The sequence below is a fragment of the Cygnus atratus genome, chromosome 1 (assembly GCF_013377495.2).
Source record: "Cygnus atratus isolate AKBS03 ecotype Queensland, Australia chromosome 1, CAtr_DNAZoo_HiC_assembly, whole genome shotgun sequence".
Lineage (NCBI taxonomy): Eukaryota > Metazoa > Chordata > Aves > Anseriformes > Anatidae > Cygnus > Cygnus atratus.
In genome coordinates, this window is record NC_066362.1 from 140,798,242 (window position 1) to 140,813,645 (window position 15,404).

At 43.0% G+C, this 15,404-nt stretch overlaps 1 protein-coding gene across 3 annotated transcripts in view; it reads left to right on the forward strand.

Moving 5' to 3' along the window:
• Positions 1 to 15,404, forward strand: part of NPAS2 (neuronal PAS domain protein 2) — a 99,782-nt gene that overhangs the window by 46,209 nt on the left and 38,169 nt on the right. For all 3 annotated transcript variants that reach the window (XM_035558001.2, XM_035558000.2, XM_050715509.1), the window contains exons 2-5: positions 1,375 to 1,428; positions 6,125 to 6,273; positions 9,505 to 9,596; positions 12,749 to 12,838. In XM_035558001.2, the coding sequence (XP_035413894.1) occupies positions 1,397 to 1,428; positions 6,125 to 6,273; positions 9,505 to 9,596; positions 12,749 to 12,838 (363 nt within the window). In that variant the 5' untranslated portion in view covers positions 1,375 to 1,396. The remainder of the gene's footprint in view (positions 1 to 1,374; positions 1,429 to 6,124; positions 6,274 to 9,504; positions 9,597 to 12,748; positions 12,839 to 15,404) is intronic.

Sequence of the window (15,404 nt, forward strand, 5' to 3'; positions counted from 1 at the left end):
ATTTCCGTTTCAGTATGTGAGCAAACAGCAATAAAAAACACTGAATTTGTCATTACACTTTTTCCTGAATTATTTGAAAACTCACTTGTTGGGCTAGCAGCCCAACTCTTCGGCTGGGGGAATAATCACCTATAGCATTTGTAAAATGATATTGGATTTTTATTACAAATTTAACTGGGTCTATACACATTCCTAGTCTAAAATATAGATTGCTATATGGCTGACTTGCCTGTTTTCAAGTCAAGGAAGTATTTGGAAAAAAAAAAAAAAAAAACTACATGGTGTTATTTTTTATTTTGTTCTGTATAACAGGATTCCTTCAGCCTTCATATTTTCTATTTATGCTCCTCTGTCAGCACATTGAATCCTGTGAAGCACTAGCTTTACCCTCCAATCACTGACCTGTAGCTTTAATTTTTCATTCCTCTTATATTTGATAAAAAATTACAGGGTAGTTGCATGTTCTTAGCTAACTGTTGAGTAATAAGCAGGTGGAACATGACTGTAAAAGAGCCACTGACAGAAGGAGGGAATTTATCCACTGTTCTTAGCATCGATAACTTTTCACTCCTGTTTTTTAATAAAACGTTCCTTAAACAGGCAAATTCCTGTGTGACTCATATGTGGAAAATACCATGGACTTAAATAATGCACGGCAATTAACTTCCCTCCTCCCCCCTTCAATTTTCTTTATGTCCTACATTTTGAGGAAACATTAAATGAAAATCTGGTTTTTGAAAACGAGCATTATCATGGCACGCTGCTACACTGTCACTTTGGAAATGATGCTTTGACCATGCCCAGGGCTCACAGCAGCGTTGTGCTGCCCATTCGGAAAATATTTGTGTGGGATGCAGCAGGATTGCAGCTCCTGTGCTGTGGCAGAGGTGTGAGATGCGGTGAGGGGCTGGAGGAAACATGCAGCCTCCTCCTCCTCCTCAGGGCACCGGGTCTGCTCGGCCCCCCCAGGCTCTGTACCAGTCCAGCCCACCCATTTTTGGGAGGGCTGAAACTGCCTCCTCAACTTGCTCACACCCTGGGGTTCATCTGGCCTGCAAGCTGGCAGGAAGTAACCTTGACACTGAAAATCCCCCAAGAAATGTCTGTTTTTGTATTGTGCTGGCACACAGTGTTGTGCCTGGGAGCCTTCATCCCTGGCTGCAGCCCCTACAGCTAGCATGATGCTGAGGAATAATGTTATCTGCGATGGATGTTCCTTAAAACCAAGGACTGTGGCACAGAGCACTGCTGACACATTTATCTGACCTGGATATCATCACTCTGTTATTAAAATGGAATAGCATGACTGAGATTAACCTGCAAGTAGAGCTAACAACATGACGATTCATAACGATTCTTGCATTCCTTCAACAGAAAAAACTGCTTAGACAATCTAATGGATGAAGATGAGAAAGACAGGGCAAAGAGGTGAGCACTTCTTCTTTTATAACTCTGTTTAACTCGCGGAGAGCTTAATAGTGTTTGTTGCTGCAGAAGCTGCTTTATCCGTAATCAATTAATCAAAAAGAGAGAGGAAAAGAAAGCCAAGCGCAACTTGAAAAATTGCCATATCACAGATTCCTATTCCTGGCTACCCTGTAAGAGGAAAATAACTTAGCAATGTTTCCTGCAGAAATTGTCAAAAAAGCAAAGGCATTGATCGTTTTTTTTCACAGTACTGCAGACCACAAGGATTGAAGAACCAACAACATACTCCTGCTGCTATGGCACATCATCCTAGCTCCCAGAGTGTATAAAATGTGTGTTGGTTTTGGTTGTTTTTTATAAGAAACATCTTGCAAAAGACAAGTAACTTTAAAAATGTGGTTTTTTTTTATATAACATGATGGTCATTTATTCAGCAATGCTTATCTAACAGTGATGAAAACACCCAGAAGTTACTTTCCTACCAGATAAAGACCTTTCAAAGTGCTGTGTCAGCCCTAAAGTGGCAGAAACATTTATTCACATCTCTTCTTCACTCCAGGATAAAGTCCCAGCTGATCCGTGGGCAGGAAATTGTTGTGAGCACTTTGTGGGCAGGGGAAGGGTGTGCTTCAAGGCAGAAGAACCGCGGCAAACAAACGCTAATAACTATCCAATCTGGCTGGCATCTGCAGTGTCACTAAAGCTGTTTGGAAGCATTTGTGGTTGTTGATTTTTTATTTTTATATTTTTTTTTCTGGAAGCATTATCAATACTGCAGCCCACAGTCCAATTGCTTGAGAGGGAGCCGTCGGCTGCATGCATTTTTTCCCTTGGTTCCCCCTAATGAGAGTATTTCCAGTCCAGGCACAACTAGTTGATCCAGTTTCATCTCCTTTGATTCCTTCTCCGCTTCTTCCCTCCCTGCAGCTTTTTCTCACCAATATAGGTCAGCACACGCCGCTACCAAGCTTAACTGCTCTCCTTTGCTCCTACCTCTAATTTGTGCATGCTCCTGGCCCAACAGTGGCCGATAGAGAGTGCACGGGGCCCCAAGGAGTGTAGGATGCTGGTGCGGGCACCTGGGGTCAAGGAGGTGGTGAACAGGAGGCAGCCAACCCCTGCAATCAAGCATCACCGCTTGGCACGTTTAAGTCCTGCCCGTTTTCAAGACATTAGCATTGTTGAGGAAAAAATGCGCTAAATGAATACAGAGAGGACAAAAATAGGATAAGGCATATCCTCACGATCGGCGATTGTCATCACCATCTGGTGTGATTTTCGTGCCGCTTGTTCGAGGAGGGAATTTTTGTCATGCCCTGGGGCAGGTCTCCTCCAAGGTAGAATAAAAAATATATATAACTTTTAAAATGTAAAGGGGAAATCACTTCTTTAGATCATAATTTAAGTACATTTTGGTATTTAGAAATAAATCTGAATTGGAAATTATGTTTAAAATCATGAGAGGCTTCACAACAGTCTAAAGTTACTATAGTATACTAGAACCATTAAGATTCGTTTAAAAGCTGCAATGTTTTCTTCCAAAGTTTTAAAGAAAGTCAGACACGGGAGAAGCCAGTGGCTGAACATTATTCTGTTGTGCTCTAAAAACTAGGGGCTCTCATCTCGTCTGCGATGTAGGGGAAACAGAGTCTGTTTTATTCTATTCAGCATGAGGAATGGGTTCCTCTAAGTGGAGAAAGACAAGAAGGGGCAAAAAAAATGCAAGGAAAATTGCTCTCTTCTTCCATTTCTTGAGTAAAAAGTAGGTGAGACTGGAATTTTCTGGATGTAACTCACTGAGGGTGGTCCCAGGCCAGGAGCTGGGTATCTCAAGTGAGAAGTGTGAGTAGCTCCCCCCATTTGCTATCAGCTTCAGTTTATTGGCACATACAGTCTGTATTATCCAGACATCCCGCCCATGCTGAGAAGAGTGGCCATCCTCTCCCGAGGACAGGCATCTGCATTCTCACCTCTGGGCCAAGTGTTTCGTATTTGGCTGAGCTGCACAGCTCTTCCTTCAGGATACTGGTTATTTTGAGCCCTGTTCTGTGCTGCCTGACTCCCTAACCTCATTCCAAACACTAAAATGTGGATACGATGGCCCCAAACTTGGCAGCATTGAAGACCTCTTCAAGATGTTTAGAACATCCTATTCTATTCTATTCTATTCTATTCTATTCTATTCTATTCTATTCTATTCTATTCTATTCATTTCTAATTATATAACCCATTGGACAGCAAAGAGGAATGTGAAATTTAGTGTAAAGTCACATTTCATTGTAAATCAGCGTAGTGCAACAGCTACTAGTCAACAAGTATCAGCCTCTCTTTAAGACAATAAGCAGCAAACATACAAGAATAAAAATGGCTATTGAGAACACATTTTAAATTGGTGGTTTTGATCTTTCTGAATTCAAGCTGTCCTGTATTGCCTTTAGCTGTATTCGCTAAAAATCCAGATTTTATTCATCTCCTTCTTCCCCTTGGATATGCCATATATTTTTTTGGAGTAGCGAGGAGGGAGGAGAACTGGGACAAACAGTATGGAATTAAGACACAGACTGTTTTGGCTTACTGTAAATGATATGCCCTAGCAGTGAAGTAAACAAGGCGAGGGAATAATCTTCCAAGGGAAGTGTTGAAAACTGCATTATTTAAGACATTTACAACTGGACTGAACAAAAGCATTTACAACTGTACAGGGATAGTTTAGATGACCTAATTGTGGGTTTTTTCTCTTTTTTAAATTTAACTGCGATCATCGATTCAGATCTTGGTAGAGTTATTTCCACTAGAGGAGGTTTTTTATTTCCTTTGTGAATAAAAAGTCAAGTGTTAAAAATAGATACTTTACATTTCTGTCAAGGCATCTTTATATTTTGGCAAAGCAACATTTTCCCTATAGATGGTTGGTGCTTTATTTTATTTTTAGGAGGATCAAGACCCTTTGAGCTTAAAATGAACTGAGGATTGAATTATGAGGAAGCAAAATGTTGATGTTCTTTAAGTCCCCTTGAACTGTACAGAAATAGGATAAGGATGGAGCTTTTCACATCTTGTTCTGACAGCCTTTTGCGCTGTAATAAGAGCAGGCTGGAATCAGTCAGGCAGCATCCACCCAATCTCTTGTGTTCCATGCTGTAAAATAATCAAGTATTGGCTTCTATCCAGTGCATCTACAAGTGTGTTCAGGGTTGAGAGCAAGACAAACAAAAATTACCCCTCTGTCAGTAGTAACATCCAGAAGCCTCTGCAGTGATTTCTCTGCTGAAAATGTTTATTGCCATACTGGTCCTTGGGGGGACGTAAATGCCGGGCTAAATTCTGCTCTGATTTTCACCAGCATGTGTGCAGAGCTCCTTACAAGGTACAGCAGATTTAACTGGGACCAAGACACTCAGAAGGAGAACCGACCTCTTGGCTTTTCTTTCCTGCCTACATGCAACCAGATTTTTAGATCTTTATGTTACTAGCAAAGCAAATATTGTCTGCTTGAGGACCTTTCAGAAGAACAAACAAACCTTCTGGGTCATATTTATTTCTATTTTTGCATGGCTACAGAAGTCCAGGAGATACCCTCCACGTAGAGGGATCGTTGTATTCATAGGGACCATTCAGAAACCTTCCCTTGTATATAGCTTGATATATATTTAAAAAGAAAAAATAAAAAGAAAAAATAATAAAAAAGAGCACTGAAAAAGCTGAAAAGATGATCAACAGATTAATGATAATATTATGTAGGTGCCAAAACACCCCAGATGAAGTCGGGTCCTTTCTTTCTATGAGCTCTTGAAATACAGCAGCAGACGTAGGCTTTCTCTGAGGAGTCAGCAATCAAAACAGTCAGGACTGGCAGAGAAAGTTGCAGAGTCCCCATTTTACACCTAAGGAGTCTGGCCATCATGACCGTAAGCAATTTGCCCAGTGCCACGCAGACATGGGCAAGAAGGGGACCCCTGCTAGCACTTCTGAGCCCCCAGGTCTGGATACACATCCTTGCCCTCACGACCTTGGAAAGGAGACTGAGCTAGGTGGCACATGAACCAGCTGGCAGCTGCAGCAGCCTCTGCTGAGGTCCTTGATCTGAATGACTCGGAGGCAACAGCCCCATGGCTCTCCATAACCCAACTTAGACATAAACAGAGGACCTGTGCAAAGCAGGCAGGTTGCTCTAGGTGGACCCCTTTCCAGTGCAGTGGCTGAGCTGCAGGACTGGGGTCTCTCTCTCTCTTTCTTAAAACTGCACAGATGGGTATGCCCCACATTTTAATCAATCTCCACTCTTCTCCTTTATGAATGGTTTACCCAGCTGATAGTGTTGGAGCAGCCCTCTTTCCTCTTGCTTTGTGTGGACTTTCAAGATACTGTGTGTGCCCAGGAGACAGACAGAGCTCCTTCACCTGCAGGCCTAATGCTGACCTGGTAGGCTTGTCCAAACAGCATCCAGAGGCAGCACAGAGGGGCGAGCATCTCTCTGCTAGGCTCTAAAAGGGGCCTGGAGACAAGAGCAGGAGGTGGGAATCGTTGCCTCCTACTTGTCTCTGCAGCTTTGCTAGAGGCCAGTGTAGATCTTCACATGGTGAGGCACGCAGCAAGCTAATTTCCATGTGTGTACATTGCAAAGAGGAGGTGCATGAGGATTTTTCTTCTCTCTGCTCATCTTTCTTTTTTTTTTTTTTTTTTTCCCTGTCTACAGGGCTTCGCGTAACAAGTCTGAGAAGAAGAGGCGTGATCAGTTCAATGTTCTCATCAAAGAGCTCAGCTCCATGCTTCCAGGCAACACCCGCAAAATGGACAAAACTACTGTGCTGGAAAAAGTCATTGGCTTTCTGCAGAAACACAATGGTAAGAGTTACTGCAGCTCGTCACGTGCTTGCCAAACGGCATTACAATATTGTTTTCTTCAGTGATTATCAAAATGGCTCGAGGGGCCTAAAAGTGCCAATGTAAGGTATATATTTTTCTATCTCATAGCTTCTAAAAAGATAATTTACAGGCACAGTGCTGCCCAAATCTATCTCTTCGGCTGCTCGTTAGTTGAGAATGGCTCTCAGCCTGCTAGGGGAGGGGACAAATGTCAGGAACTGAGGCAGCAATGCCCTGCAGCATATGTGAAGAAGAGAGATGCTTTGGGAAGAGGGGTCTGGGTTCAGAGGGGAGATTGCCTTCCTTGAAAATAGCCATATTGAGCAGAACAAAGCATTCACCTCAGCTTCTCCAGATAAAAGTGCCAGGAAGCAATCTGATCAGCCCCCTGCTCCTCAGTGGACTGTGTGGGACTCAACTTCCACACAGAGCAGAAGATTCAGAACAGAAAAGCCCCAGTTTTTTGAAGTCGGTGTCAGCAAATTGCATCCATAGGTAGCTGACATGCTTTACCTGGCTTGCCCAAGCAGAAAGCTATCTCACATCATTTGCGCACTGTGCAGTTGCAATGGTCAAGTTTGGCCTTGGAAAACCAGGAGCTTTTTTTAAATGCACAGAGCAGTGACAGTGAAGTGTCTTAGAAAGCACCCTCACCGCAGAGGACATTTCTGCCCCTCCTGCTCTAGTCCCTTTGGTCTAGTTTCCAGTAGGTCTGAGAAGCACACGCAGCAGGCTCCCTGATGCATTAACATCTTCCAGCAGAGAAAAAAAAAAAAAAAAAAAAAAAAAAAAAAACAGCTGAAGTGTTTCTTCCTTATAAATCAGGGCACTGGTTTAAAATGGGGCCCTCTTGCTCTGCTCCCTTGAGGAAGAAGATAAGGTTTCAGCAGGTGACTGCGGGGAATGTCCCTGGTCCCTCAAAGCAGAGAAGGTTCTCGTCAGCATCAGCTGGCTTGCCTTTGCTCATCGGGCATCTCCCACCCTGGAGATGCTCCGGGGGAAATGGAAGAGAACATAAAAACTCTTGTATCATGACTCCCAACATAATGGAGTCGCAAATGTCAAACTTACTGAGGAAATAATTATAGTGATTCTGTTGTTAGAGCAAAGTTTCTCTTTAAATGATTTTATTTTTGCCACAGACTAGGTGATTTTATATGGGAGGGCATGACTGGGACATCTCAAAGTCCGATAATTGTATATACCTATTAAAAAGAGACAGTAATAACATATCTTTTTTTTTTTTTTAGCTGCCCAGGGCAGAGTAAAGAAAAATGTGAATATGTTCAATTAGAAGAGCCAGGCAAAGAACAATCACACAAGGCTTGAAACATTGTAGACAAGTGCAGCTGATAGCCTAAATAATTTACGCCAAAAGGCACTTCATTTCTAGAAGAACAACTAGGTAAAAGAAATCTAACAGTCACAAATCCTTCCACAGCAATTGGGTCAAACTATGACTGGTTTTGTGCACTTGCTAAAAACAGTAAATATTGTCTATTTTTAAACTAGATTAGTAGTCACACAATGTAATACAAAGCATCACGGTTTAAAGTTGATTATCTTCAGAATAGTTTGGATCTGGTTTATTCAGTCATATTTCCCTTTCACTTAGTAGGCTAAACCAAGATTTTAGTTATAACAGAGGAACAGGTCGATTTTTAGATTTTTTTTGTTTCGTAAACAGTCTCTTTCTTCATAATCCACAGAATCTCCCAAATCTCCAGCAATTCTTCCAGCAGTTGATGTTTTGTGTATATCAGCTTTTCCAAGCTATGGCCCTGCCAAAAGCATCCTCTATTTTGAGACTACGTAATAAAAGTCCTACAGGAGCTGATCGCTGTTTTTCCTTTGTCTGGTTTTGAAATCTCCCTGTAAAACCATCCCAGCAGTGCCGAGCCGCTGTGCTACCCGTGACAGCCCCCAGCAGCACAGAAAGCGAGCTGAACAAGCTGCATCTCCACTCAGAAAGCTCAGACGAAGGCTTTCGTTTATTTCTAGGAGATGACATGCACAGGCACTGTTATAAATTTACCATCTTTAATATCATTGAGCCACTTTCGTTTCTCCGGCCAGATTGCCTGTGTGCTCAGAATAGGGAGCATTGGGTATTACATGCTCTGTAAGTGTTAATCAATAGGATTAATTAGCAGGCGGCACTGAAAGGAGAAGACAGGCTGCTCTCAGCATCCCCTCACTACCAGCACTGAATGAGGAAGCACTTTTGGAGAAGCAGAGTGAGCAGTGAACGAAACCCGTGCCAGCCTCCCTAAATTATAATATCTGCCCCCATAACGTCGTCTGACAAGTCTGGTAATGCCTTGCTCGGGTAAAGCTAACACAAGTCACTGTTTTTTTGGAGGAAACGGCTTACCACAGTGCACCCAGCTCTCCCTGGTATGGTGCCAGGTTTCACTGCAAACACATGATGTGTCACGCCGGCGTGCCCACACTCCTCCATGGAAAGCTCTCAGGCACTAGGCGTCCACTGGCTGCTGCTGGCCAGGCTTGGCCAACAGCTGGGTCATCCTCGTGGGCATCCTCCATGAGCTCACGGAGGACATGGAGGAAGCCCATGAGGGCATGAGTACAGGAGACCCCCTCCAGACAGGATTTGGAATGACACACTGGTGCTCCATCCCTTCTCCACAGTACAGAGTGGGGCAGCAGCACCATGCAAGGCTGGCACCAACACCCAGATATCACATGTATTTTGGAGAATGGAGAAATTCATTTGCTGTTTGGGGTTATGAAGCTTTGGGGCTTCTCTGAATGAGGTTTCCTGCTGCTTCTCATTTGGTACAGTAGCTGCAGGCTGAACTCTAGCTCTCTGGCATCCTAATCTGGAAAAATCAAATTGTAAATACCAATTTGGCATATGCCAATCCTTGTCTTAATTTTAATTTTCTGCAAACTGTTTTTATCTTTTGATCAATCCCTAAATAATGCTGATAGAGGCCAATGGCTAGGTGAATACAACCTCCCACAGAAGTCAGTTCAAGCTGAGTTGAGTAAAAACAGAGAAAATGCTTCAGATTTGGGCCCAGCTTAGACAGTCATTATTCTCTCACTCCGTATGCAAAACCTGTGCTTGAAAACTGCAATTTTTGAATATAGAGGTGATTTCTATCCTTTCAGCAATTTACATATAGTCTTGCAAGATATAATTTTCTTTGAATTTAAAAAAAATGAAATGTTTTATTTGTCTAGAAGTCTCAGCACAGACGGAGATTTCTGAAATTCAGCAGGACTGGAAGCCTTCATTCCTCAGCAACGAAGAATTCACCCAGCTGATGTTGGAGGTGAGCATGCATGTAGCTTTGCTCATTTTGTCTAGCTGTTGTGGAACAAGGTGTGGTTGGCAGTTCCAAGAGGGCAAGTTTCAGTTATCCAGGTACTTGACCATCAAGAAAAGCCGTCACGTCAGCCAGGGGTTAGAGTTGGCACATGATGTTGCTTTTGAACCTTGTACCAGCAGCGCCATTGCACCGTGCCGCCACGGCCTGCAGAGGTGCAGATGGGGCTCCAAGAAATGCAATCCAGAAGGGGGATTCAAAGCACACTTTACATTTTGTTTTTTACAACTAGAGGTGAGGGAAAGGGCAGGCGGCAGTTTTTCTCCTGTACTCATAATGCATTATTATGGCCTAATATTTATGCAAGAGTAGCACCTAAAAAGCAGCAGTGTCACGTCCTTTTAGTGCTAGGTGCTGTTCAACCAGATAAAAACTGACAGCTCCTGCTGGCTCGATGCGGTTAATACTACCTCTGTAACGAATTTCCAGGCCCTTATCAAACACTTTTTATTCTAATAGGGAGCAGGGTTATTTTGCAATGATAGGTTTTAAATTATCTTTAAATTACACCATAGGTGCTTTTAACACTAGCTGTGATTTGAAGGGAGGTGACTCAATGGCGTTTATGCACGTTCGAGATGAAATGCAAATGAGCTGCTAAAATGTATTTTTCGCTCCTGGTAACAGCCAGAACCTTCTTCAACAATGATCATCTCCCATCCAAAACAGGCAGAGGTTGCCGAGCCCCCTCCCTCAGCCATTGCATTTGGCGGTGATGGGACACCCAGGTTCAGGGCTGAGGGATGCTTTGCTCACGCTGCACCCACAACCGCTGACTCCCATCTCAGTGCACACGAACCTGATATACATCACTCCTTCAGTTGGCATTAAAACATCTCCCTCAGAAAGCAAGACAATGGCAAATCTCTTGACTTTTGATTCCACACAGTTTTAGAGTAAAACACTTGCTTTTGGTTTCCTAGTTTATAAGCCACCTTCTTATGACTGTGATTTTCTATGCCCTTCATGATAACATTGAGTATTGGGATGTCCTGTTGAGCCAGCTGTTCATTATTTGCTTCTTCTTTTTGCCTTTCCTCTAATCTTATTTTATTAGCATTTGGACAAGACTGCTTGAAGTTTTTCCTGTCCTGTTACTAAAAATGGGAAGGAATTTTTCAAGCGTTGATTCAAAAGAATCAAAGCATATTTAACCACAGTAATAATACAGCAGCTTTCCTGAAAACAGCGTTTTCTTCCTCCATGAAAAGGCTGTCATCAGATTGTATAGGAGTGGGTACTAGGATCTGTTTGTCCATCTACAACTGTTGCAGTAGTGAAATCTCTGATGAGAGATCTGACGTCTTAGTGTTGGAAGGACTAGTTGCAAGTAAATAAAAATAAAATTATGTACGCATACATTAACTTGATTTTACAACAAAATTCTGATGTGAGTCACTTTGTATAATTTGCATTGGATATGAAATAAAGACTTGATTTAAAAAAAAAAAAGGAAAAAGAAAGAAAGAAAAACCTTCACCATAGTAACATGCACAATCCAGCTGCCTTGTGAAACCACTGCTCTCTTCTATGGGTTAACAGCTACCATGCTTTTTAGAAAACAGCTTGAATATGCTATACTAAAGAAAAAAAAAACATATCCTGTGCACTTAGATTAACAAAATAAAACTAACTATAGCAGCTGGAGGGTTTTCAGAGATCCTAAACACACACTCTTCTGCTGGGGTATACGTTATTGACCTGCTTTTCAAAGGATTGTAGCACCAGCAGATTCCCATTGACTTAAATAGTTGTGGGTGCTCAGCATTCTCTGGAAAAAGGAACATATGTTTGTGTCTTTATTCAAGGCTTTGTGCTTTCCTTTTTTTATGAAACAATTAGCGTTTCTAGTGTTCTCCGAATTCCTGCCCTTATTGAAGTCAGCGGGGGAGCAGGATGCTCTGCGGCTCGCAGGATCAACTGTTAGCCCTGCTTGGAGGGATTCCTGGATTCACGGGCAGGTTTTGTAACTCCATGCCACCCCAGCCAGGCAATACACCTGTCTTAGGAAAAGGTATTTCCTCTGGAGCATACCCGAACCCTCTTCTGCTTCAATCATGCTTATGGCGCTTAGCTTATAGCTCATATAAGCTCATATAAGCTATAAGCTTATAGCTTATAGCTGAACTACTGCTCAGCTGTGATAGTCAACACCAACCCTGGGGCCACCAGCAAACCAACAGAAAGGACACAGACCTGCTCCACCTGAAGGCACTGGGATCTTCACCTGTGACTCCTTAACTGCAATGGGAAAGTTTTGATATCACCTAATATTGCCTTTGATTTTTTATTTTTATTTTTGGGGGGGAGTGCGATTCTGCTCAGAGTAGGTGAGATGTAGCTCGAGATCTGGAAGTCTACCTAGATTTAACTTTGAACAAGATTTAGCTCAAATCCTGGTGGCTCAGAATAAAGAAGAAATTAATTTTGAAGTGAAAACATTGCCGTGCAGAGCGCTGTCACTCACTGCAGTCCTGGGTGTGAGAGCGCTTACTGCAAGGTGGGACCTAAGCAAGGAAGAAGCTCTGCAGAAGGGGGAATTTCTCTTTGAATGAGTAAACCAATACCATGACCTTTAAAATAAATCACTCAATTAAAAGGCAGGCTAAGGATTATTTGATCATTTGCATTGCTTTTACTTACATGAAAGCCCAGCCATATACAACGTTACATTAATACAAACTGAGATTTATGGGTTTTGCAGAGAACTACCATTTTGAGATAGGGCTGCATCCTTTCATCGTCCTTTGATATTTACACAGAGCTCAAATGTTCATTTTAATAACTTCCAAGGGATCCAGTCTTAGTCATTTTGCATTATTAAAATGTGTGATTAATTTAAAAACTGAGACATGAAATGTTCCTGTGAGCCCTTTGTTGCTTCAATAGTAGGTTTTACTAGACTACAAAGAACGTTGTAAAAGTTAAATCAGACTGTAAAATCAGAGAATTACTGTTCTGCAACTTGAGATAACATTCCTACGACTCAATAACCACACGGCGCTGAGGTAAAACAGTTTTGATCAACATGCAGCGAGACACGCTGTTTACACCCCTCTTTCCTCCTAAAGCACTCTCCGCTTGTATGTTTTCCTTAGGCATTAGATGGCTTCATCATCGCAGTAACCACAGGTGGGAGCATCATCTATGTGTCTGACAGCATTACACCTCTTCTAGGGCATTTGCCGGTGAGTAACTACGGCATAAGCTTTTCTACTAAAAACCATGGGATTGGGCCCTGCAGTTTTTAGAAACGGACATTAAAAAAAAAAAAAAAAGTGGGGGCTGGGGCGGGAAGGATGTTTTCTTGCAAATCTGGAGAGGGTTTTTTGTCCCTGCGTTATGCCGGTCGCTGCTGTTGATCAGCTCTGCTCCCTTTCAGTATGATTCATGCACTTCAGGTTTTTGTTGCTATGAGGCACTTGGGTCTGAATAGAAAAAGCTCTGCGGGAATACTCTGGCCAGGGGAGGGATGGGGTGACCTGGCTGATCTTTTTCCATCTCTGATTTCTAAGCTAGTGAGAACAGCACCAGTGCCTCTGGCAGCCTGGTGAGGAGCTTGGTAAGGGCTTTATTCTGCTCCAGGGAGGCAGAGGACAAAACCTTGCTGAATTCAGAGGGGTGGGAGTTAGCTGGTGGCTGCTGCTTATCAGGGCTGCTCCCCCAGCTACACTGGGTTTCCCCAGGTGAGCGCACCCTGCTCCCAGGTGATGCTTCATGCTGGGGTCAGGCGCACACAGCTGCTTTATCTGTGGGTCTTGTTCTTGGAGACTGTGTCTGCTGGGCTGGGCTGCAGGAGCAGCGCAGAGGGACTGCTCTGGACCCTGCTCCTGTTGCTAAGGCTGCTCTAGGAGAAATGGCACAGTAATTAAGGATTAATGCAAACGCTCATTTTTTAGTAGCTTGGTCTCAAATAAATGCATGCCCAGGAGAAAAAAATAGCTGCCAAATCATTATTGCACCACCACCACCCCCATGTTCTTAGGAAAATTACAATTATTTTTCTCTCGTTTACTTTTTCACCAAATACGTGCTATGTTTTCCACCCAGCCAAATGTATTTCACACACGCTACCTTGCTGTAATACGAACAAAAATTATTTTCTTCTGAGGCGAAAGGAACTTGATGAAAGGTGGCAGCTCCCGGTAAATGCAAGAATATTGCTATGCAACAACAGATTGAACTGAATCTATCTATTTCAGTTTTCTTTAATCCTCAACAGTTGAGAAACCCAGTGGTTGACTATTTTCTGACATTTGTCTTCACTTCAAAGGCAGAGAGAGCCCTGTCCTGCATGCAAACTGCTGTGTTTTCATGTGCTTTCTGATTTCCATGGAATTTCTTTGGTTTGGCTTGTGTTTTTTTCATGGTTTGGGTGTTTTATGCTTCCTTCCAAATATTGATCTTAGTGGACATGGTAGATCTGCTCAGAAAATTGCTGCTCTTCAGGAGGGTCACTTATTTCAGACCCTGTCCCTGAAACTGCAAGGTTACCCCTGTAACTGCTTCCAATACATGGCTAAAGGTGGATGGATTCAGGTCCATAATTCCTGAGTTGAACCATCAAAAACTAGACTGGTATTCCCTCCCAGAGCCATGCCTCGTGTGGTAATCTTGCCCAGTATCCAGCCCAAAACGGTAACAAGGATGAGCAGGATTATCCAGTCATGCTGAAGAAGCACATGGCAGCCTGAGTAAGGGACCACCCTGGAGGCAGAGACAGGAGTCCCCACAGACCTGCTCAGAGCTGATGGAGAAATAATGGCCAAGCAGTGCCCCACCAACTTGTGGAGCACGTTGTGCATCCCAGAGACAGCACCTGAGCAAGCAATGATGGCTTCTGCCTGCCCGAGGTGTGCAAAAGCACTATGCCCATGGGCAGAGGCCCAACTGAGCATGCAGTGAGGTGCTCACTGGGCATTTTAGTCCTGTGCTGTCCTTTCTACATGTCTTCTTAAGTTTTAAAACTGATCAGAGTGTTATCTGGAAAATTTTTATCACTTATTTTGTGTACCTCCAGGATCTACTTGGAAGCTAAATTCAGTCACTGTTTCAGAGACAAAATACCAATTCTTTCTCCTCTGTGACTGCAGGGAAAAAAAAAAAAAAAAAAAAAAAAAAAAAGATACTCTGCAAATCTGGTGCTTTGAGCACTGAAAGGAAAGCATAACTGGGCAGAGCATGGAGCAGGGCTCTCTGAGGGCCCCTATCAAGAAATCTGATGTATTTTCTTTCATTAAAATCATGAAAGGCTCTGGTGCTGAGAACAAATATATCCAATTCTCTTTAATACAGCTTCCCTAAGTTCCATGGAGCATTTTCAAACACCGGCTGCCTCTGTGGTAATTCTAAATAGTCTGTTATTACAAGATTTGGAGGCTACTCCTAGGGTCGGTTGATGTAAAGAGAGGTTTATCTCATGTAGTAAGACTGACTTTACCTAAAGTAAAGTGAACTCTTGTAAATCCGGTCACAACTCATAGCATTTAGCAGTCGGATGACATGTTACACTCCCAAAACCAGGCAGGTCTCTGGAGGGGGATCCTCCCTGTCCCCTCTTGCCTGCCTGGCTCAATGAAACAATTAAACACAGGTGTCAGAGTGACAATTTCCAACATACAGGAGGAGATAGCCTTCCCATGGACATTGACTGTCCATGGACTCAGGCAGAAGGTGCTGCATCTGCTTACAGACCAGGACAGTGGTGTCCCTCTCACCCAGCTTTAGTCCCATAGCTGAGGGATCCTTGATGTT